Source organism: Falco peregrinus, chromosome 7 (assembly GCF_023634155.1).
Source record: "Falco peregrinus isolate bFalPer1 chromosome 7, bFalPer1.pri, whole genome shotgun sequence".
NCBI lineage: Eukaryota > Metazoa > Chordata > Aves > Falconiformes > Falconidae > Falco > Falco peregrinus.
In genome coordinates this window covers 52733759-52758403 of record NC_073727.1, presented here as the reverse complement: position 1 = coordinate 52758403, position 24645 = coordinate 52733759, and the positions used below count along the sequence as shown (strand labels likewise).

The window sequence follows — 24645 nt, the reverse complement described above, 5'->3', positions numbered from 1 at the left end:
GTAGCCCCAGAGGAGCTGCATTGCACCTCTGCGTTACCCCCAGCTATCAAATCCAGGGTAATAGCCATACTGTTCCAAGGCTTTTGGTACGGCTATTTGAGATCTCAGAATTAAAAGCACTGTGTGAAACCTAACTGCTTATGGTCACTCTTCATAGGTTTTAAGTCCATTCCCAATACAAATTTTTCGTTTCTGTTTTGTTTTCACTTTGCTGGAATATTCTAACATAATGTTCAGGCATTAATACTGGTACAAGTGCTCTGTTTCAATCAGTCTCCCAAACATTTGTCCATAGTAGTGAAATCTAGAAATTTTTTTAGAAAACGCACTTTATTGACATGGAGTCACTGCAGCAAAGTAGCACATTGGGAAAGATGCAATCTCATTCCCCCACAGCCAAGGTAGGCTGGTTTCTTATGGAATCATTATTTAACTTCTTCTGTTCAGTTGTGTTTCAGAATATGTCAAGTGATGAGGCTCCAGTCCCAACCCTTCAGTCTGCTCCATAGGGGTTCATCTGGTTATGGTCTGCCTGACACAGCCTACATTTCCTCTTTATTCTGTGTCACTTGCTTTCTCCTATTTATATTCCTTTCTTTCCTTTTATTTTGATAAATAAGTCTTCTCTGTCCTTCACATTTATATCCTTTAAATATTTATCTGCTGTCCTCCTGTCTCCCTTTAGTCATTGCTTAATACAGTTTATGTTTAGCTCTTGGCAGTTACCCAGTGACATAGGAAAAAAGATTTCCTCTTCAGTTAGGTATTCTTTTAGAGTTCAAGCAGCTACATATATTTTCGGAACTGTATACAGGGACCGAGATGTAGATAGTGAGATCCTATTAATGTCAACAGCAGTTTTACTACTGACTGTTTTAGGGCCATGATTTCACCCAGAGACTTTCTGAATTTAGTCATATCTTCCACAAGGCTCCCTATACGGTGGTGAAGTCCAGGCTGAAAAATAATTTACGACTAAGCACTGCGTGTCTCTCCTTGCAGGAGAAAACACTAGATAAGCCTTTTTTTCTTGTTGTTTGTGTGGCCAAGGCCTGCTAGTTGCAAAGCTTTAGTTGGTGTGTTGATAATAACACGAGACCAGGCTTTTCCTTATGCTCTAATTTAGGAAATGACCTTGCCTTGACTTCACACCCTACTTTCTGATGGGACTGGAGGCTTCTTCAGTGACAGACAGCCGTCTCACAGATGCTTATTGTTTTTATGAGGCAAACATAACAAGGGAGCTATATTAAGCGTGTCTGTGTAGCATGTCAGGGCCTGGGCAAAAGTTTGGGTTGCCTGAATGTTGACATTCAATGCCACAATTTTCTTGTAATATTTGAGTTCTAAATCTCCATCTGTTTTGTGTGCAAGTAGCTCGGAGGGCTGGGTTGCAGGCAACCTGATAAACTTCATCCTGCATGGTTTACAAATAGAAGCTGTCTCAGGGCTTCACATCTCCTAAATCAACTGAATGTCCTCGGGTTTGGATGATTAGCCAATATCCCGGCTTCGTCAGTGATGCCTTGAATATACTAGTTACTCATTTCACAAACCAAAATATTTGGAAATCAGTAACTAAAATGCTTGTCCAAAACATTTTGTTAGAGCAAGTCAGATTGGATTGGTTCTGTGTTTACCTCATCCAAGCAGCCTAATGGAAGAAGTGTTTAGAGTGAGAAGTCAGCCTAGTGCAGTCATGGCCAGGGCTGCTGCATAGTTTGGGGTGAAGTTTAACATTTGCCTCGTGCTCCATGTCCAATCCATCCAAACCCTCCCTTCCGAGAAATGCACCTCTCACTCTCCAGTCTCTGCCTTGCATTACCTGTACCAGAACTGAGCTGGCAAACTGCTCTCCAGTTAGGCCATTGCTTCATACTTTTGTATGTTTACCCGACACTTGGAAGACATGAGGGTTCTCTTTTAAAAATTCCCGGTGGGCTTGGCAAGCATATTTTTCCTGAAGCACCCGTAGATCCTCTTTTTTATTAATTCATCTGAATGGACATTGCAATTTGTAAAGAAAAGATTCAGTGTACAATTTCGGGTAGAGCGTCTATCCATAGGAGCGGGGCTGCTGGGTGAAATTTCACTTGAAAAAGCATTGGTAGTAAGTGTTTCAGCAGAGTGTCCTGGTTTGATCATCTATCTTTTTAAAAATTACATTCCCTGAAAAGCTCCAGTACCACCCTCACCCCCTTCCACCTCTCTTCCAGGCTTTAGAAGTGAATTAGTAGTTGTTCAAAGATCCTGGAGAAGAAACCTCCCTCTCAGTACAACTGGCTTTTTAGGCCCTAGAGACTAAATAAAGGGAAGATATTTTTTTTTCTTAGAAGGTGGGCATAAGAGGGAGTATCTTTGCATTTTCACTGCTAAGCCGTGGTCACTCCCAATACTTTTCAATCATAAAAACTATTTTTGCCTTTGATGATAACGCCGCAGAACATGATTGTGGTGGATACCAAAGCACAGATAGTTTTCACACTTCCACAATAATCTGCAAACTTTATTTAGCCCTGCCTGTAAAACCCACAAAACAGGCGTGTTTTAGGAGCAAAGAGCAGCAACAGTTGATTAAACAGTGCTGGGCTTCAAAGGAAGGCAGCAAAACTCATTAACCTGAGAGACCCAGCAGTTCCTGGATGTCTGGATCATCTCCATCTCAAGCAGGGCAAGAGAAAAACAGTTTCTTCATTGCTTCTGTTGACCTAGCAACATCACAATAGCAAACACAAGGCCAACACTCAGTTAATGCTAGAATGCCCCACGGGTAGGAAACATTTGGCTCGGTGTTGCCTCTCCTTTGCAGCTACACACTTAGCCAATGCAGCAGGGCAGTAGCTGCAAGGGAATTAGAGCCTGACAGGAGAGACAAGAGAAGTTGGATGGTGAGAATTCATCCCTCTTTGAACTGTATTTAAGAGTAGGACTGAGGAGTATATGTACCTGTATATCTTTTCTCTTTTGAATTCTCATGTTAGAACTGAATTTTAAATACCTATTTTGTGAGGGCAAAAGGACCAGCTGTCTCATAACTGTTTTCAGCAACTTTTCTTTATTGCAAAACTATATGAAACAGCCACCAGTTTCTCCTTTCAGGTCATAATAATTTCCAGAGTTACTGATGAATGGTGTTTACTGGGACCTCTGAATTCTAAGGCCAACCCTCTTATTCACTTGTCATTTTGAAATTACACCTATTCCTAAAGCGTAGGTAATTATTGCGTGTCAGTAAGAGTTAATATTGAAATTGTTGCTATTGCCTGCAATAATAATAATAATTATACATCTGCTCAACAGAAGCAAATATAGTAAAAAATAGGAGTATGTGACAATAGAATTCAAGAAAGAAATATATTGCTTCACAGATCATTTGACAGGATATCACATCACATCCACTAAGGTAAATATATTTAAATAAAACATATGCTTTACTTTTTTTAAAAAAAAGAAAAAATAGATGACCCAGGTGCAGCTATGCAGAAGTATTGAAGGCTTTCAGTTTTGCACAAGTCATGGACAGATGTGTTTCCAGCTGTACGTTTTGGCTTTTTGGAGGAAGTTCCATGCTATCAAATGGCAGTTTTCTCTGCTCTTTGTTGAGCTATCTATTCATTTTGTTTTTAAACACATTAGTTAGAATTGATTTATGCAGTTGTAAGGGGTGTCATTCTGACTTTGTTGGTGTTGTACATCACGATAGGATTTGTCTTGTTGGATAACATTGCACATTTGCAGCTCACAGACCTTGGTGGGGGGATTGGGTTCACCTGGGAGCTGTGCACAAGCACATCTATGTATATGCAGTTGGCCCAGTTCTGCTTAAAAATACTTAAAAACTGAAATTTCACCTCTGCATAAGGACGTGGGGTTTATATGTTCATCTGGCTGGTCTGTTGGTCAGTACTTCTCTAATGGCAGCGTTGAACCCACTGGCTAATTTCAGCCAAAAATCTGAAGTGCACTTAAGCTCCTTTCTGCAGCATCTATGGGATTTTTGTGGCTGGGAAGAGAGATCCAAGTTGTTGTCCCAGTGGGGAAATAGTGGGAGTTTGCAGCTGTCAGAGGCTCCACTGGGCAGGAGGGAACCCACTGAGCAGCACCCGCAGCCCACCAGGCTGCTCCTTGCTGGGCAAGGCTGTCAGGAAAACACGGGAAGTCAGATTACTGTTCTGAGGATTTGTTGTCATCAGAGTTAGTATGCCCTAGAAACCCATGTTTGCTCCTGACAACTCCCGTATGATTTTTTTTCTTTTTTTTTTTAACTTTTTTTTTTTTGCTAGCATTAGATTTCCTCAATCTGTCCTTTAATTCTCCTTGTTGGAAAATCAAGCAGAGGTAGTTCAGAGGGATATTGCGAGATTTAATTAACTTTTCCAAACATTTAGAGAGAATAATTAATAGGTGATAAATAACATAAATGGAAGTTCAATATTAGAAGTTTAGGATTAATTTAGAGATATCTGTCATTCCAAATCTCAACTTCAAAACATCCAAGCTACTTAAAAAAAAACCAAAACAAAACCCAAACAAAGGAAAGTCTTTGATTTCTTTAAAGCCAAATATGTTGTTTCATGTAAAAGGGGGGAAAAAAGGAAGGGAGGGGGAGATAAAGTAACCTCTTCCAGACCCTGGACTCCTAAACCCCAGTCTGTGTTCATATTGATTTTTCAGAGCGCCCTTCTACAAAGGAGCATCTCCTGCTCTGTGAATCTGATATTTTTCCTTTGCTGTGCTAGGGTTGAGTGGTAAAGCTCTGTTTTTAATGGCTCTTTCCCCATCTTTAAAATGTTCCGTACTTGGGGGTGCGGATGATCTTTCTTCCAGAAAAATAACCTTCACAAAATTATATGCATTTCAAAAGAAATGTGCATGAAATCCCTATGTGAAGCTATTGATATACTTCTATATTCAGGTGTCAACAAGACACTTTTCTGTTTTCCTTTGTGTTGTTACAATGCTCCGCTGGTAAGGTAGGACATGAAAGGCTGCTCTTTAGAAGATTTGAGAACAATACTGTGTGGAGCAGAAGCACAGTAATGCAGATAGTATTTCCAAGCAGGGCCATTGAAGCCAGATTATGATCTTTTTGGGAAAGCCTGTATTTCTCCATATCTTGGGTAATTAGTCACCACAAAAGTACTTCGTCTTCCAGATATACACAGTGTGGATTTGAAATTAGAATCTAGCTCTCTGCTTTTGTCTACAATGGCCAGCATTAAAACCAGATGAAAATAACAGAAATAGAATTGAAAAGGATGTTACACATAGTTTTATGTATATATTCCATTTTCTGTATCACACATATGTTTCAGTGCTATGTGAAGAATTTGAAATTGAGTTCATGTTCCGGAGCCAGAGCTTTTGTTCTATTAGAGGCATGGTGCTGAGTTTTAGGGAAGTGGGGAGGGTCAAGGATGAAATTTAAATCCATATTTTTATTCAGTGATTTACTTCTCCTGCTACCAGTATTTTCTGATGGTGATTTAATTCAGTTAACTTAGTTTCTAGCTCCCCCTGTTCTTGCTTTGTTAATTAATTAGTGCTCCACTCCTGGGAGACCAGGGACATCTCTTATCAAAAGGTCATTTTGAAAGGTGGGGCTGGGCAAATAATTTATAATCAATAATGCTTTTTGCCACACATTTCTGAGCAGATTGTGAAACCTTTGACATTATTCATGTATTTTCTTTGTATACCGTCTTCCTGCAGGAACAGCTGTCTTCTAAGTGGAGTTGCTGGTGTCAGGCACGCAGGGGTGTTTCTCTCCCTGGTGTTGTGGGTCAGGGGATTAGGCAGCACTTTGGGTAAAACTGTCAAAAAGGATAAAAATCCATAAGGACAAGTCACTGGAGGCATCAAACCCATCATCTGACGACCCATTCCTAGTTTTAAAAAAAAAGTAAGCTTTCAAATGCCAATTTCAGTCTGGTGACACCAAGATTGCCTCCAAAATCATTGGAAAGAGACTGGCCCACTCACAGATGCAAGCAGAGAGAGCACCAGGTCCTGCCCTGAACCACCTCCAGAGGACTCTGGGGCGGCACCAGCCTCCTGTGCCTCAAGGCAGCCAGCATATATTCGTTCTGGGACTGAGTTATAAAAGGATCTATGCACCTAACACCAACTTACAAAAAATAAGATTTATCACTTTAGTGCTATTGAAGAGTTTTAGAACCAGCTTCAGCTTTAGATGCCTTGCAGAGCTCACAAGATCTGTCTCCATCCCTAGAAGTCATTTAAGTATTGCTAGAAGTGTATTGGAGCATCCAAAAGTCCTTTGCTTGCATTTGCGAGACTACACTAGTAAATCAGAGATGTTCACAGGGCATGAATGCACAAATGACTGCAGTCATGAGCAAAGCAGACCTGTGCTGGACCTCAGCTAACATGTAGAAAGACCATTTCACCTGTGAGGCTGGCTCCCTGTACCGTTGACTGACAGAGGTGAGAGCAACATCCGAGTTCAACACCTACAGAGGAAGCTGGAATATATCGCATACGCCTCAGCACCACCTGCATGGGCAGCCACAGCCGGGCAGCCCCCGTCACTGGCTCCCTGCACCGCTGCTGATCCCTGGAACAGGCAGGATTGAGGCAGACCCGCTCCCTTGCTCTGCGCTGGTCTTCCTTAGAGATGTAGGTCTCAGCTCCTGTCTCTCAGCACTGATGCAGCACACCGTGGTTCCTCCCACGGGTGAGCCAGAGCTGGGTTTCACTATACAGAGGATTTTGCTGTTTATGAAGTTTATGATTTATGTTTATGTTTATGATTTGCAGCTCAGTGTCCTTAGCTGAGGCAATCCATTAAGATGTCTGTAATATGCACTCCCTTGCTGGATCTATCTCTACAAAAAACTTTTCAAGAGGAAAGCTGTAAGTGGAAAATGGTATCGGTCATGGGAGCACTAACTTCAAGTGTCTGTGCCCTGACGGGATCCAGCTGGGACCAAGGGGAGCATAGTGTGGGACACATGCAGGACACCATCAGGGTTTCAGCCTAAGGAGGAGTGCAGACCCTGTCCCACTGCCACCCACCCTCATTAGTGGTCTTGCTAGCAAATGGTGCCCGTGGGGTCACAGGCTGGCTTCAGCCACGCGGGGGACAGCAGTGCCCTGACAGTGACAAGCTGCAGTGCTGCTGAGCCTCCAGCTGCCCCAAAAGCCTTATTTCTGCTGGCAAAAAACAGGTATTAAAAGTAAGTGTAGCCCCATAATGCAATAGCTACTGAAGCATTTGATTTTCTGTCCCAGTAGGGACTTTAAGTGAGTACACTCAATATTTTCATTTTCCTTTTCATTTCCCTGTCCCAAGTTAAACCAAGCTAGAATTGGGGGAGGCAGTGCAGAGGCGGGGGCGGGGGGGGCACATGGTATGGGACGAGTGCAGTACACAGTTTTGGCTGTGGCTGCCCAGGTGTCTGTGGCTTTCAAACAGGTTCTTCTGCAGGCTAAGGCAAAGTTTAAGAAACCCTCAGCTCCAACAGGATCTTGTCAGAGAAATCTTTAATGAACAAGAGGAGAGTTGCTAAATTTGATGGTTTGGAGTTCAGCATTATTTGTATTTGTCACTAGGAGCAGAAAGTATATCATCTTACACGTGTGTATGTACGTGCTTGCATACCTACCAGAACTTCCCCAAGTAAAACTGTTCATCAAAGAACAACACCATGACTAATTTACAGTGTGTAAACAAAGGCAATTTACTTTTTCTTTGGCACTTGAAAATTGAAGCTGAAATGTAATCTTCATAAATTAATACCAATTTACATTTGATGCATGTCTTAGCTTGTGCAAGGCTGTAGGTAAAAGCCTCCTGCCTTGTAACACCAAATCTATATGCAAAAACCAAAACTGCACTGCAAGTCAGATTGAAAATTATTTTTCTTGAAGTTGAAACATTAAATTTTACTCTAGGTAAGTCTGAAGACAGACAAAAGACCAGCAAAGTATTACACACAAATTTAGAAGATAGCTTCAAGATATTTTTTTTTCTGCTAGAGTTAACAATTACTTTGGGCAACAGTGAGAAGGGTAGTATGATACAAAAACATTTGGAAGTTATTCTTTGACCAAGATGATCCCAGGAGCAATACCCTGGCTCTACTGAAACCAGTGCCTGAGCAGTGTTTAACTTCACAGATCTGTGACTTCAGCTTGGCTATCCAGTCACCAGATACATGATAAGTTACTTTCCCCTTATGGTGAATTAGCAATAAATTTTAATCAGTATTACAGTGAATAAATTAGTGTCTCTTCTATAAAATCCCCCTTTACAGCTCCTGTAGGCCATGGTTTCCCTAATTAAAGTTCTCACTGAGCTGTCTCGACATCCTGCTGAACTGATACGGTGTCATTGCATGTACATCAAGGGATGTCACTAGATCATCATTACTTTACAGCATACATAGCTAGAGATGTGCTGACTCTTAGCTTTTAAGTGAGACGTATGGACAAGAAGTTCATTGGCTGAAATTTAATTTATATTTCTATATTTAAATCTCAACTAAAGTTGATAGGAGAGCTTCAGAGGGGGAAGCAGGATTATGGTTTTATTTTCTTATTCAGAAAATACACATCTAGTCTGTTAATGAGAAGGAAATTTTTTTCTCTCCTTGGAAGATGCTCTGAATATACTTCTCCCTTTTCTCCTTTCCCTTCTGTACTTCATGGTTATTAAAATTAAAACAACCCAAGTAAAAACTCATACCTTAAATAAACCCCTCTGCTTAAGCATTTAGTGTTAAATAAAGTAAGCAGTAACATCTTCCTCCGATGTTCAGAGCTCAACGGACAGAAATGGATAAACTCTATTTATTTGCTTGTATCCTCAGCTGCCTCCACTTCTCTTTCATACCACATTAATACCTGGAAATGGGAACTGTTTTTATTTCAGGCTGGGAGGTGCTTCCTCCCCTGTTACAGGCTCCACCAGTCTGGTCTTTTCTGTCTGGTGACAGGGATTATTTCAGGGAGAACTAATCTGTCCAAGCTCATGCAAATACTCTTCATGACTTTGTGCTCATTGCTCCAGGTTACATTCTCTGCTTCTGTCTGATGCATAATTTAAAGATAAGTGGTAAACCCCACCTTTTGAACCAAATTCAATACTGGTAGAAAGGGCAAGAGTTTAGCACATGAGTGCTATTTCCAGTGAGCATTTTACTCATATCGGTGAACATCTGGTGTAAGAATTACTTACCCAAGCTGCCTGTGCTCCCCACTCAGTGCACTGTACTGAGGCCCCTGTAAGTGGTCAAAATGAGGATGGGGGAACTGAATTATTTGCGCTTTCCTCTGCGCTTTTGGTGTACATCCCCTGTCATTGCCATGGAGAGGGCAGGAGAGGCTGTTCCACAGTGCTAGGCAGGTACATGTGCCCAGGAGAGCCCAGCCCTATGCTGAGCAGTACTGAGCTGGGCTGCTCGGTCGACTTCACTGAGGCTGCTGAGCTCCAGTGCTGGTTTTGAAGTTCTTTGAAGATACCATCAGAGAAAAGGGATTCACTCAGAAGGGAATCTATAGAAACAGGTCCTTGTCAGAGATCCAGTTATTTTGGAAATGAGTGGAGAAATTCATGGTGGTACATGTTCACTGATCCCCAGACAAGACTAAGCAAAGATATGTGTGTTTGCTAGGTCACCCGTATAGCAGTAAATGCCATTAACAGTAATGATAATGAGGTAAACACCTCATCATCCCCGGCACCACAGCAGCTATTCAGAGTGTCCATGTCTCCCCATGCTGCTGGAGGAGTCCCTCCATAGATAGGATCTAGCTGCCTGAATAAGCAGTCAGAAGTAATTCAGATCAAACTTTAGCAAATTAATTATCTAACTGCCCTGATGTAAGCACTAGAAGGGAGATTCCCTCAGTGGAGCAGACTGGGACCACTCAATGCTAGAAAAAAATTTCTGAAGTGCAGAAGAGAGACATTTTCCCACTCACCACACCTGGAAGATGACAGAGGAGTCAGACTGAGCCAGAGGCTCATGCTGTTGAAATGTTATGTCAAAGTGCCATCTCTTCTTAAACCCTTTTCTGATGCATAGGAGACCCACGTCACCCCGATCCCCAAAATACAAGGTGGCAAAAGAGCAGGTGAATTCCTATTTCTAGGTGTATATAGAATAAAAGAAAATAAGTTTTCCCTCCTGCTATGACATCTAATAATAAACCAGAAAGGAGAAGGAATTTAACCTTGCATATGTATTAAATATGACAATGAATGTGCAGCATACAGTACAATAACTAATTCTGACAGTGCCCTGTGGTGTGTAAGCAGGTGCAAGCACGTAGATAGCTCTAGGGAGGCTACTTTGGAGGTTAAAATCAGGCACAGCCAAGGCACATGGAGGCAATAGAGTAAGAAAAAGACAGTAGGAGAAAGCTAGTAGGCTTGTCTTTCTAGAGAATACAATTAATAAGTTCTTTTGTGGTAAGACTGCATAAAAAGCTGACCCTGTAGAGCTTCTGTCCTCAGTTGAAATCAGGCAGTATTTGATGCTGGAAGATGGACAGGGCAGGTCACCAACTCACGTGCCAAGCTGTAATCCTGATTACAGGTTCCAGTTACCTTTTCTGGCAGCCACTGTGAAGGTGGTGATTAGAGCAGCTTTGGAGGATACTAGGTTCAGAGCGGTTACGGGGCCATGACTTCGGAGAGTGAGGTGTCTTCTGGGGTGACATAGCCTTTTCTTTAATGTCATTGTGCCTCCTGTATGCAGGTGGGGAGAAGGGTGATGTGGCACCCTAACAGGTCCACAGCCTGTAACCACCACAGTGGTGGCCACCACAGTAGCAAGCAGGGCACTGTGCAAGGGTCTATGGCAAAGCACCTAGTCAGCTGTGCCTTTACCTGTTCAGGGGTTGAAACGATGGGGACAGGAGGGCATGCTGCCGTTATACCAGCCTGTTCTCACACCTGTGCACCTGTAAGCACAGAGGGGCACTTTGTTAGGCTATCTAACTAAGCTTATTGGGAAATGTCCCACACAGAGTGTTCAGCAATGCCCACCCGCCCTGGCATTCTGCCTGGGAGCATCACTGTTTTACAGCATAAAAAATGCTTTGCCTTCATGTAGGTTAAGCATTTTGTGAGTGTATGATGCATGGTGAATTTTACTCATGAGATAAGATTAAGATTCTGAGATTCTCTTTGTTTTGACTTTTATCTACAGAGTAGCTTAGAGTGAATGAGCTGGTAAAGCTTTCCCTGCTATTGAACTAAGCAAAGCACCAAAATAGCAAGAAATCCAAGTGCTTCTCAACTCCTATTTAAGGTTTTTAGATCAGCTGTTTTGGACCTATTTTTGTGCATCAGTTTTTGAAGTACAGAATATGTGGTTTCATTATGGTGTGTACTTGGGTGCTGAGAGTACTCAGCTTCTCAGCAGCTCCACAGCACATGCAGGTGACAGAATCTCACTGGGATCTCAGGCTTCACCACCTAAAATAGTTTCATCACATTCCTTGTAGATGAATTTGCTGAAAGCAAATTGGCATTGTGTAAGACAAAGAAAGAAGAAGAAAAATTCAATACTTTCATTATGGAAATAGTAAACCTGTGATTGACTGAAAAATGAATCTGTAAGATCGAAGAGCCGATATTGTGGGGACTTGAATCCTCCTCAATGCCTGACCGTTCTGCTAAATGTTTTTGCTATGAAATCTTCAGTGTCAGTTTTGATTAGTTTGAACTCTGCTCACCTCTGTATCTATTTTTTTCTCTTACTCTCTGTTCATCTCAACCACAAAAAGTATTTTTATCACTGCTATCACACAATAACATCGCTGCACATAAAATTGGGTTTTTTTTCTATTTTTGGTCAGCCTTTTTTCTTTATTACCAATTATTTGGATGGTTTATTGGAATCTTAAAATATTTTATATAAATCACTTCCAGAGAGTGCTATTCTGTGATGCCTCATAACCACTGCTAGCATCAGCACAAATCAAAAAGTTAATTTGCACAAGGTTAACCCAACGAGCTCTGGGACTGATACATTCTGTTTGATCTTACATGAGATAGAGTTATTAATTTTCTGTAGCTTTCATTTTTGCATTATCATTCTCTTCTGCAAAGCATAATCACCTTCCTGGGTTTTGTGATACTGTGATCCCTTTAGTGAGGATGGTTGTCTACAGATGAAGACATGGTGCCTTCCTGAAGAGCTTACTCTTACTACACAGACAAGACAGGCAGAAGAAAGGGATGCTAGAGGGTGGTGTGATTTGCCAGAGGTCACACCACAAGCCATCAGCAGAGCAGGAAGCAGAATCCAAATCACCTGAACCTCATTGCAGTACTGTATCCAGTCACCATGCTGCCTCTTAATATGTCACTGTTCTTGTTCTTTCTTTATAGTTCGGGATCGGGTACGATCAAAAATGGAGAGAGATATTTTGGCAGAAGTGAATCATCCTTTCATAGTCAAGCTTCATTATGGTAACTATAATAAAATATAATTCATGTTTGTTCTTAAATGGTTGAGGAATTGTAACTAGATGTGTTATAATTTCGTACAGATACCCCCTGCCTACCATCACTTTGTCTCTAATGAAGTCATAGAGGCTACCTTTGTGAAAATCTTCATTTATGCTAAAGGAGAATTTCAGTATAAGTAGGTTTTAGTCATTCCTCCATCAAAATACATTTGTCATAAAGCCTGATGTAACAGATAGTGCTGGTGGGGTAGCTGGTGAGTATACATCTGTCAACCCCCTCACCTGCTGTCAGGTATCATTTAGAAAACCAGAGAATCTAAATAAAAACTGTTTTTAACAACCAGCACCAATCCAAATTTATATATGTCTGTATATGAATGTGGTGTCTTGCTGGAGTTGCCTTCCTCTACCTCACCAGTTCCCAGAGGAGCCCCATTATTACTGTAAAGGGTCTTATGAGGACATTTGGGATAGTGCCGGCTCTCCTCTCACACTACCCTGAGAGCTCCTCTCTATGCCCAGTCTTCAGTGACTCCAGGTACATTGTGCAGTGGAAAGCAATATTAATTTGTAGGTGCTTAGCATGGAAAGAAATATATTAGTAACACATTGTTGTCTCTCAGCTGATACCATTTTTTCCATAGTCTTAATCTCAATTGTTTAGTTCTATACAGAAATTAATTTTTTTCTGTTCTCAAAGTGCTGAAACGATAGGGAAGCTAATGGCATGAATGATACGCTGCTAGTCAACAAGATTGATTCTTTGGAGATTTTATCTTGATTCAAACTTCCAACATCTCCATCCTTTTCTAATGCAGCATTTCAAACAGAGGGAAAGTTGTATCTAATACTAGATTTCCTGCGGGGAGGGGACCTTTTCACAAGACTCTCCAAAGAGGTAAGCTGACAGATTTTTTAACTTAGAAATGAAAGACTGTCCTGGTTTTCCAGAACTCAGAATAAGTTGGTGGAAATGAAAAATGGTGTTGGGAATAGTCCTGCTTATATATATGTAATAGATCTGTATCATCTTGCATCTTTAAGTGGGTTCTTCATAATTGTATTTGAATTAGGCCATAGGTAACGCAGCACATAAGCATCATTTTCGGAGAAAACTGCACCACTACTAAGCCATTCCCATAGCAAAATAGTGCCAGACTCACTGCTTGCAAAATATATCTTGGAGATGAGGGAGTCTGAGAAATCAATCCCCAACACATTTTGCCTGGACACGGGCACAGAACCACTGGAAAAACACAACCACTGCCAGCAAAAAGAAGAGATGGACGTAGGTCAGGAGCTGACCCCCTGCAAGCATGTAGACAGCAGGGCGTCAGCCAGGGAGCAGGCAAAGAGCCATCCCACAGGTCGGAGCCCACGCACCACCCCACTTGGAGGTTGGTTCTCACAGCCCTCACCTGCTCTCCCCCTGCCTGCCGGGGGGCAGCTGCTGCTTCCATCACTTCCCTGGGCTCCCATCCCTTCCCTGCCCTCCGCAGCTCCTGCTCCTGGAGGGGTGCTGCTGCTGGAGAAAAAGGCAGCCAGGAAACGCTCCAAACTTGAGTCTCGCTAGTGCCTGTAAAGCACGGTAGCAGTAGGTTTTCTGGGTTCATTTAGCGCTTGCCTGCAGCTCCAAATGCCTCTTTGAGCAGGCTGGCTGTGTTGCTTGACACAGTGCATCCTCCTGCATTTAGCCTCAGGGAGGCCCTTGTGGTGGGTTGACCCTGGCTGGACACCAGGTGCCCACCAAAGCCTCCCTATCACTTGCCTCCTCTGCTGGGCAGGGGAGAGAAAAAATACAATGAAAGGCTCCTGGGTCAAGATATGGACAGGGAAGAGATCGCTCATCAATTATCATCATGGGCAAAACAGACTTGACTTGGGGAAATTAGTTTAATTTATTACCAATCAAATCAGAGTAGAATAATGAGAAATAAAACCAACTCCGCCCCCCCCCCCCCCTCCCCCGGGCCCCCTTCTTCCCGGTCTGAGCTTCCCTGGCGGTTTCTCTCCCTGCTCCCCCAGCAGTGCAGGGACACTGGCATGGGGCTGGGGCCAGTCCCTCACACGCTGTCCCTGCCGCTCCTGCCCCCTCAGGGGGAGGCTCCTCACACCCTGCCCTGCTCCAGCCCGGGGTCCCTCCCACGGAGACGGTCCCCCATGACCTGCCCCAGCGCGGGTCCCCGCGGGGTCACAGCCCGGCCAGCAGCCCTGCCCCGGCCTGGGCTCACCCCTCCGCGGGGCCACAGGCCCTGCCAGGAGCCGGCTCCAGCGCGGGCTGCCCACGGGGTCACAGCCTCCTGCGGGCATCCCCCTGCTCCGGCGTGGGGTCCCCAGGGGCTGCGGGGGGGATCTGCTCCACCGTGGGCTCCCGGGGCTGAGGGGACAGCCTGCCTCAGCCTGGGCTTCACCGCGGGCTGGGGGGGAACCCCTGCTCCGGGCCTGGAGCCACCCCTGTGCCCCCCACTACCAACACGTTGCCATGCAAACCCCATACAAGCCCTGCAGGCAGTACAGGAGGCTGTGGTGGGGCAGGCCTGCCACCCTGGGGCTTCTCTACACCCCAGCACTCTCTGTCACCAACATGATGTCCCCAGCCCTTGGTCTCTTTCCAGTGTGCAGATACAGAGTGTAGGCAACCACCTAACACACACTTCAAAGATAAGACGGGGACCTTTCAGGTGCCATCCTCTTGAGGGGAAGCTCTGTTTTCTTCTCTGGATTTGGAGAGTTACTGGTGGACTAAAAATTAAAAAAGCGGTGAAGACAGTACTTTTATTCAAAAGTTCCCTAGCTTTTTTTTTTCCCCCTCATCCAATTCCTGGTTCAGTGACATGCTGCAGATTGTGATGTGCAGCACAGCTCAGGACTCCAAGTATTCACCTTCAAGGCTTGTGGGCTAATGCAAAGAATACCTTTGCAACAGGTTAATTACACTGCCAAGTAATGATACATGTATAAGTACTCAGTTCATGGTAGCAGTTATTTTTAGTATAAGGGAAAAGATTAAAGCAAAAAATACCCTTCTTCTGTTTGGCATGAAATCAGGCTTTGCTAGCGAGGCAGCGTACTGTCTTAGCAAGGGCCTCTGAGGTTTCATTGGAGAGAGAAACTCTTTCCTACAGAGGGCAGTTACCCCTCCTGCACAATCAGGGAACTCAGAAGTGAAAGAGAACAGCTCAGATTTTGTACTCCTTTAAAACTTCACATTTTCTCCAAAGCTTTTCCAATGAAATGCAATGCATTGACTTCTCTGATTTATACTATTGAGTCCTCTGAACTCGACAGTCCTTTTACATACTCCTTTTTTCAGTGTTTGCAGCTCATCCTGTCTAGCTATACTTCACAGCTCTTTAGTGGCAAAGTATCACAAGGGAAGAAGTTATGGGAAAACTTGTACTGCTTGCAATTTGTTAATTATGGACTTGGTTGAACGGTATTGACTTCAGTGGACTTTCAGTCAGATCCCATATACTACAGCATGCGTGCATGCAAAGCTTGTCTCTCTTGCTCTGTCTTTCTGAGACATCTGACTTTAACTAGGGATATCTGTATAGATTAGATTTTTCCTGATTCTATTTATTTCATCTCTTGCCTACATTATTTATTTTATATCTTATGAATAATTTAAATTTATTTTGATAATTAATGCAATTTTTATGTTCAGACTAACTAGACTAACTATTTTTGCTTCTGTATCCTTTTTCTTTCTAGCCTTTGCAGTGATATTCTTAATTAAATTGTGACATCTGTTATGTGAATCCTCTTTTGCTCTCAGCCCTCTGCAGCTTCTCAGAGCACTCAAGTATTGTTTCTACCCCTTTCCAAGTGCAGAGAGTTAGTTTTAAAAATATGCTCAGCAACTTCTACTGTAGATATTTACATTTACATATGACATGTAAATTTTTACTGAGCTAACTCATTTTACTTCTGTCATACATAGCATTCATGCCTGTGTATCCAATATATCAGCTTCTCTTTCTGCATTATTACCATTGTACATATTGAGATTTAATTAAAGAGAACTTAATAACACCTGGGATACAATGAAATCTGAACCAAAGGGGTTTCTTGCCATCTGAGTTTTTCTGAGTGTTTTTTCAATTACAGAAGATTCTTCCCATCTAAAACAGAGTTTTCAGTGTTAGCAGTATCCATATCAGCTGTAGAAAGGAAACAACTGCCCTCATTTTATACCTCATCAGGCCCCGGGTTTTAGACAACACATCACTGCTTAGGGCATCTGCACTGAGATATCTTGAACCCTGAGTGCATGTGGTTTTAAATCCATCTCTGAGTCTTTTCATGCTGTGTATTCTGCTTGGGTTTGGAAGCATTTCACTTCCCCAGAGAGGTTGCCCCATGTTATTTCATTGGAATCTGGTGACAAAATGCCAATATTTTAGCAAATTAAGAGATAAGCAAAGCACTGAACGTACTGAATTTTGCATTCATTTCCAAAGAGTTAGAACCTTATTCATATTACTATGACATGATGTCATCTAAACAGATCAAACAGATGAATGAAAGCAGCATGTTTTAAGGATCAGAAGTATTTGACAGATCAAGTTTTGTTTTACAAGGGGAATCTGGTAAGAATTGTTAATGTGAGCTCAGACAAATTATGGAAATTGAACCTGATATGATGGTCCTTCCAGTATTCCTGAGTTAGACAATTTCTTCCCCATGTCTGTTTAACGCAAGCCAGCCCACCACTCTCCAGTAAATAGATGTGTTCTTCTCTTTCTCTCTAGGTGATGTTTACAGAAGAGGATGTCAAGTTCTACTTAGCTGAGCTAGCCTTGGCATTAGACCACCTCCATGGTCTTGGAATTATTTACAGGGATCTAAAACCAGAAAAGTAAGTTAATGAGAAAGAGTGAGCTGAAACGCAAATATGCGATCTATTAGGTCATTTCTGCTCCTTGTCATGCTAGTAAGTCAAAAGGTGCCAGAGGCTCTGCCTTCCTTCTTGTATGTGAGACTCTACAAGAAGACCCTCACCAGCAGTAGGATCTCCATATCATATCATATCATATCATATCATATCATATCATATCATATCATATCATATCATATCATATATCATATCATGTCATGTCATGTCATGTCATAACGTATCATATCACATCATATATTTTAACATGAAGCCAAATATTTTGACTGCTACAGTGTGATGGGGCCTCTGTGTGCCCGGCCTTCAGTTTAGTGAATGATCTCAGTGCAGGATTCACATCTCTGTGCCTGTGACTTCAGCATCATTCCCCCATTTGCAGCATTTTATCTGGCCATCCCTTTGTTGCAGTTTAAACTGCTCAAAGCAACTTCACTTCTAGCTCATCCAAAATATGTCATGGTACTGTTCAGTTTTATTGTAGCCATTGCTTAAAGTAAATGAGCATCTTTGAAAACTAGAGTTCATATTAGTTCATGAGAGACACAATAATCAGGATTTTAAAACCACTTTTATTAACAATCCAAAATATTTTCCCAAGAATTAGTCTAGCTTATATTTGCAGCTATTTTCTATTCCTAATGTGGTACTATGGAGCATTTTCCTTTCTCTTTTTTCTTTGCAGTATGTCTGTGGACTAAATGACACCCTTAGAGTTATCACTGGGAGTGACGTGATATTGCTTTTATTCTGTGCCGCTTGCCTGGTGCTTGCCTGCATCTTCTATGCCAACTCCAGTAAAACAGGCCGTAACATTTCAAAGCTACCAGACTTTTAATGTAATGGTCACCATCATTTAAAATAGATGACCACTGATGGTAGTCTAGCTGTTGCTTACACTTCCAAAGTATAACAGCAGAGCAGCCTTTTCCTTCTATGACATGAAATTAAAAAATAGCAGCTCTTTCTTTAAAATGGAGTGCTATTGCTTTCACACCCATGGACAAAATAGAGACCAAAAGCGATGGAAGTTGGACTTTGTAGGTGAGGAGTTGAAGGAGAGGAAGGGATTTCTCTACAAGACGGTACTATGTGATTTAAATTGAATTTTATTTTTTGGTTACAAAAATAATAGTAGTAGTACCATATAAATGCATACAGATGTATATAATGAGACCTCTCAGTCCTTTGGGCTATAGACTCTTTCATAGGTGACTGAAATTTCCAGTCTTGCCCTTTTATGCAACCAAAACTGACAGAGTCTTTGGCAAATACAGGAAGTCATCCTCCAAGTTAAATAACTGAAGGGAGAAGCTACCAGTTTGTTACTAATATGAAACACAGGTAGGCAGCAGTCACACTGTAAGGGCCACTGTCACGTGCTGTTGCATCGTCTGCCAGTAGCTCTTTGGTTTTAACTTAACTCTCAATTGCTGTTTTGTTCATTCAGCATCAACCAGCATGTACATAATAGAATAACTCCAATTATAGCTTTTCCGTTTTAAACCTTCTTTCTAGTGAGTGCTAGTATAAGTCACGCACCACTTTTCTTTCTGGTGTTAGGTGATGCTGGTTTTGAAGGTAACATATGACATACAAAGCTGCTATTAGAAGGCATTCAAGTATGAGCCTGTATATTCAAATATAAGTCACAGTGTTGTTACATTTATAGGCAAATGCCGTAATTTTTTGCTTTACAAGGAGTTAGAAACTAAGGAGAAAATTAAGTGCGTGTCAAAACTATTCACTGTATTTGAGATACTGAGAAGCTGATTTTTCAGCATTCTCAGCATTAAGTGCCACTTTGTGTGCACAAAGTGCATCTCTCACTGACTTCAGCTGCAAGTGAGACCACTTGAAATTTCAACAGACCAAACTGCAGTGCCTGTTTCAGGGATCAGTGAATTGAGAATTTAAAGCTCCCCTAAGAAAGGAAAGTGTCACTGATTTGCCGTTGTCACATAGAAGTATGTTGAAAAGGCACAGATGGAATCTGTTCTCTGTGCATTTTTGTCTGAGCTGAGACCAGCCAGCCAGCCCCTTCACTGCACTGCTCTGCTAAAATCCCTGGGTATTACCTGTTCTGACAACTGCAGCAAGTTTTCTCTGGAAGAAAACAAAAAAGTATCATCATGTAACTAAAGACCATTACACAGTGAGATCACTGTGTAAAGTTAAGGTGGCAGCCCTCATTCTTGTATTTCCTAACTTTTGAATATATGGTTTATGGTCTTTAATGTACAGTTAAATACATACCAGTGATACAGTTGAACCTGGATACAACTGTCATAGTATAAAATTACTTTAGAAAAATATAACTGTTGTTGTACAGGACAGGGAATGACCTAGACTAGTATAAGTCTAATTTATACCTGGGGATAAATCAAGATACCTGATTGAAAACCATATCCTCCAAAAATAGCTTTATAAGTGCAAAGCATATGTGTAGTCATGCCTAGGACAGCAGAGTATGACAGCCTACAATTTCACTGGAACTTTAGGTTCAGATTAAAAAATCAGGTACAGCAGAAAAAAAATATTTATTCTGAAGGGAGGGAAAGTGCTATATTTTTAAGTTACATCTGGGAAATGATAGCTTTCTAAATAAGACAATAAAATAAAATTAGAACATCTCAGGATGTTCTCATCCTCCCCTTGCCTCTGGGCAGGCTCAAATATATCACAGTCATTACAGGTGTGTTGCTAATGTAGTCTTACCTAGTAGTCTTAACTTAGTGCTTACCTAGTAGGTAATCTGAAATGTCTTTGCTGTAGTTGGAGGTCATTGCTCTTTGGCCTGTGCCCCTAGACTCCCCGACCTGCTTGCTCTGCTCTCAGCAGTAGCCTCAGGGGATTGTGAGCACATCTTTATCCTTGGACCCTCCTCTGTACCTTAAACAATCCAGCTGCTGAACTCTTCTTCACCAGTCAGTCTTTCTAGGGGTTCAGGAATTCTTATTCCTCCCCTTTGTTTTTTCTTGACCTGTGTCTCCTCTGAAGTGCAATGTACAGAATTACACCCACGTCTTCAGGAGAACTGTTACCAGTCTGATTAGAGCACAATGTTTACTCTTACCAGATTTGCAGAACTGGAGATAAATTAATTAGTTTTTAATTTCCCGATTCTCTCTTCCCCCTTTGTTAAAGATAGACACTGCATTTGACCTTCTTTCATTGTTCAGTGCTTTTGCTGTCCTCCAGAAGCCTCCAAATGTAACTGTTAATAGGTTAGAGATTGCTTCAGTCAGCTTTGTAAGTATCCTGAAACAAAGTTCATCAGAATTGTTTGTGTCAAAGAAGACTAGTTAGAAAATAGCACCGTTCAGACCACTTGAAAGAATCCTCAGTACATTAAAATTTAAGGTTCGACATTTAAGATTCCCTGAGCAAAAATCCATATTAACAATTCAAAGCTATGAATTAATTTTAAGTGCAACCAGAATATATACTCTGGGAGTTTTTATAAAGTTAGCTGTACTTACTTTAAAAAGGCAAGCAATTGAATTTTCTGGTTAAAGTCTTGTTTAGAACAAGCAGATGCTTCCTGTAAATTGTTGCAGCCCAATTCTTCTCCTTGGGTTGTCTTGGTGGTTTCAGTGGCATCCCTTGTGGAACAAGATACTGTTCAGTCACACTGAAACCCATGGAGTGAGTTACATGGTGAGGCATGTCTCCATTTAAGAACTGCATGATCAAGCTATTAAGTACATTAAATATACTGAAACAGAAAAATGGGAACTTATTATAAAGTAGTATATGACGCGTATGTTATTTCTTATGCTGTGGTTTAAGGGTATGAGTGACTCAGAAGTAACCCTACGTTCTGCAGATGCACAGACTTTTTTATTTATCTTTGCCTTTTCTATCTCCAGGTACCCAGATGCACCTTGATACAGTTCTGTCATGGGGGCTTATTTATGAGGAGTGGTTTACGCTGTAATGCCCTTAGCTGTCTGTACAAGGGACAGCTCATATAACTGCTCATATAACAACTCAAGTAATGTCAAACTATATTTAAAAAAAAACAACAAACAAACTGCCACTGTTTAATGCAGCATGTTGCAAACCTTACTAATTAATTTATGAATGTAGCTGCTCTGTGTAGAAAGGGAAGATCTGAGAATCAGCAAAGGACAAAGACTTATGGTGGAAAATAACCATCATCTTCCACTGAAGTAAGCAGTCCCTTTTTGGGACTTCATGGTGTCAATTTAGCCACAGCAGATATGAGTCTGTGTAAGAGTGTTCAGCACAGTGAGATAGTATGGTGTCATGCAACCACTGAAATGTCAGAAAACATGGAGAGTTTCTGAGAACCTTCATCTCTTTGGGAGATATTTGGACACTCCACTCTATCTGGTACTTTCACGACAAAACCTGCGATCAAATTTAACACTCTTTATGAAGTTTCAGGTTTTCTTTCCAACCTGAAAATTTGGCTACCATTTCTGAAAAACATGGAGTGTGGGTTGAATTTTCTGCAAATCTGAGCTGACTTGGAAAGAAACTTAAATCATCAAATAAAAAAACCCCAGCATTCCAGCTTTAATAGATTTGGCAGATCTTCTCGTTGATTTAGATATGTCAGAGTTCGAAGTGAAGCCTAAAAGACATGACTCAAAACTAAGAAGAGAGAGAGAGAGAGAAACAGGAGACAATTGCTTTGGCCTAGATTCAAGACATGCTATAAAATAATGTCAACAAGTAATAACAAAGGCTTTTTATTCCTTGCTAAAGTTACAGCAAAAAAATAATATGGAGTTTGCAGTCCTAAGTTCTACTATGAGCTGCTTCTGTAATTTGGTGTATGTCATTCCCCCACTACTACCTTAGCTGTCCTGCCTCTAACATGGAGATATTCAGCCTTGATTTTCTCAAGGCATACGTTTAAATTGTCAGTGAAAGCGTTTGAATGTTTGTGGGATGAGTCTGAGGCTAAAATGTTGTTTTGAAATAACAGGTTGACAATGACAGCATCCTGTAAAAACAGTCAAACCTTAAACTGAACAAATAAAATGGAAAAAAGTCATAGTGAAAGGTTATCACTCAATGGGATTATAGCCTCTTTGAACATTTAAAAGTAGTCTACTTCTTATAGTTTTTTATAATTTCAAAACAATGATTTAGGTAAAAGTTTTTTCCCAAGCCTGAATCACAACTTTTGGTTCTTTTTTCCCTCCTGCAAAATAATACTAGCTTATTTCAGATTAGCTGATCCTGCAAACCATAGCTAAAGTAATTGTGATTGTCACAATAGAATTTCTACTACAGACAGCATAGGATAAAAAGGAACTGCAAAGTGATAGAGATAGAAAGAGAAGACAGAAAGTATGATCAGATAGTAAGTTTGCTTCTACAGTCAAAGGAAAACCATTTGTCTCGTAATTTGGATGCTTAGAAGCAGGTGCGTTGTTTTTTGTTTCTTAATGTCACTCTAAGATAACTCAGTGCAACAGTTTTTGGTTTTGGTTTGGTTTGGTTTTTTTTTTCTCACTGTTAGCATATTTTTTTTTATTTACATCAAATGTAATTTTCAGTTCAAAACCATACCATTGTATGTGTTGGCAGATGGCAACTGTGGAAACACCCAGCTGTCCAAAGGGTGCTGCCAGGGGCCACAGGGGAAGCTGCAGGCAGCTGAGGGCACTGTATGAGGGTGATTAGGGAACGTGAGACGGAGGAGGGAACTGTAGATCAAGTTTTAGGGGATATAGGACACACATCCATAGGAAACCAGGATCCGTTCATTTTACTGCTCATACAAACATTAAGTGTGAGAAAGCCTGTTGTATGCTTCTGGCTTGCTTAGCTTAAGGCAGTATTATCAGCCCGATAGCTGCGCTGGTATTGCCTCCATACCTTTCATGAGGGGAAGGGATGAAAAACATGTATTGTATACACAGAAAAGCAGCATGGATTTTCAGTAGGACATTTGTAAAATACAAAATCGATGTTTCTGGGGAAAACCCCACAACTGAACTGCATTGTTATTTATAGGGGCTTCCTGGGTGTGGGGCAAAATTTTGGGTGATTTCTGTGAACTTAACTCCCCTTTGCTGTTTTTCCAGAGCCAGGTCTGTGGAGTTGATATGTTCATGCTCACTTCCACACTGGCAGGTGCTTTATTCTGTTCTCTTCTGAAACACAAGCCTCTCATTTAGGGATTGCAGTTACAAAAATACATTTAAACATGCCTGTTTTAGGCTAATACTTCAAAAATTATGCCTTGTCAAGAAATCTGGGGAGAAAGAATAGAGGTAAAGATGCTTTTATTGAGAAGAAAATTCTTTAATTATTGAACACACAGTAGTGACTCAGCTGCTGGCCTTTGTTTGATCCTTTCTTTGATGAATTACACAATAACAGTCTGTTCTGAACACACAAATGAATGACAGAAGATCTTCTCTTTTCAATTACATTTCAGCACAGAGACAACCTTTCACAAAACCGCAGCCCAATGTGTTTGTTTCACTTCTGTCTTATTTTCTTCCTGAATAATTGAATTAAAGTGACTCTCTAAGAGAAGGGAAATACACAGATAGCTGACACCTCGCTAGATCATTTTGAAAAGAGAAATATGCTAAATCTAATTAGAACTGAAGAAACACTACCCTCATTTCTGTGTCAGTATTTATAGGCAGAAAAGTTACCAAAATTCATTATTTTTCAGTGCGGTGTTCCTTCTTGTTTCCATAAAAACTAGCAATGCTTTTTGGGAACTACAGTCATTTTTCTTACAGAAATGTTGGAGTGCCTTTGTGAGAATAAAGTATGTTGGCAGGTGGCAAACGTGAGAACACTTGAACTTGGCTTCCAGGCTGAATTTTCATTTATGCTTCTGGACAGAATAAATCAGCAGGGTCTGAGATCCATGCAGTTAGGCAGTGACTAGTCATTGTGCTCTGTGATCACTTTTATTATTTCAGCATGATCGTATCTACCTTTGGAGTTAATTTTAGGTCCAATGAATCCAAGCCATGATTATTTGTGTGCTTGCCTTTATTGTATGAGAAAAGCAGAAAACCTGTAGCTCCTTCTCCTGCTGGAAGCAGATACTCTGCAGTTGCTGGCTTTGAACACTCTGTTCTTTCTGAGCTCAGTTTGCATGCCCACCCTGAGCATGCTATGGAGTAAGGAAGAGGGTCCCCATACAACTGCCACAGGCCGTGCATGCTTCAGACATGAAATTAGACGGAGCTTTGAGGATCTTTCTTCTTTCTGGAGGCTTATAATGCACTGATGGTTTATTTACATATGTATTTGAGTCTTGCACATCTCCATATCAGTCTTAAACATGTTTTATT

General features: G+C 41.4%; 1 protein-coding gene across 3 annotated transcripts in view; it reads left to right on the top strand.

The window, feature by feature from the left end:
• RPS6KA2 (ribosomal protein S6 kinase A2) overlaps positions 1 to 24645 on the top strand; it is a 321471-nt gene that overhangs the window by 227052 nt on the left and 69774 nt on the right. For all 3 annotated transcript variants that reach the window (XM_055810898.1, XM_027777485.2, XM_005230881.4), the window contains 3 exons: positions 12368 to 12448; positions 13266 to 13345; positions 17202 to 17308. In XM_055810898.1, coding sequence (XP_055666873.1) covers positions 12368 to 12448; positions 13266 to 13345; positions 17202 to 17308 — 268 coding nt within the window. The remainder of the gene's footprint in view (positions 1 to 12367; positions 12449 to 13265; positions 13346 to 17201; positions 17309 to 24645) is intronic.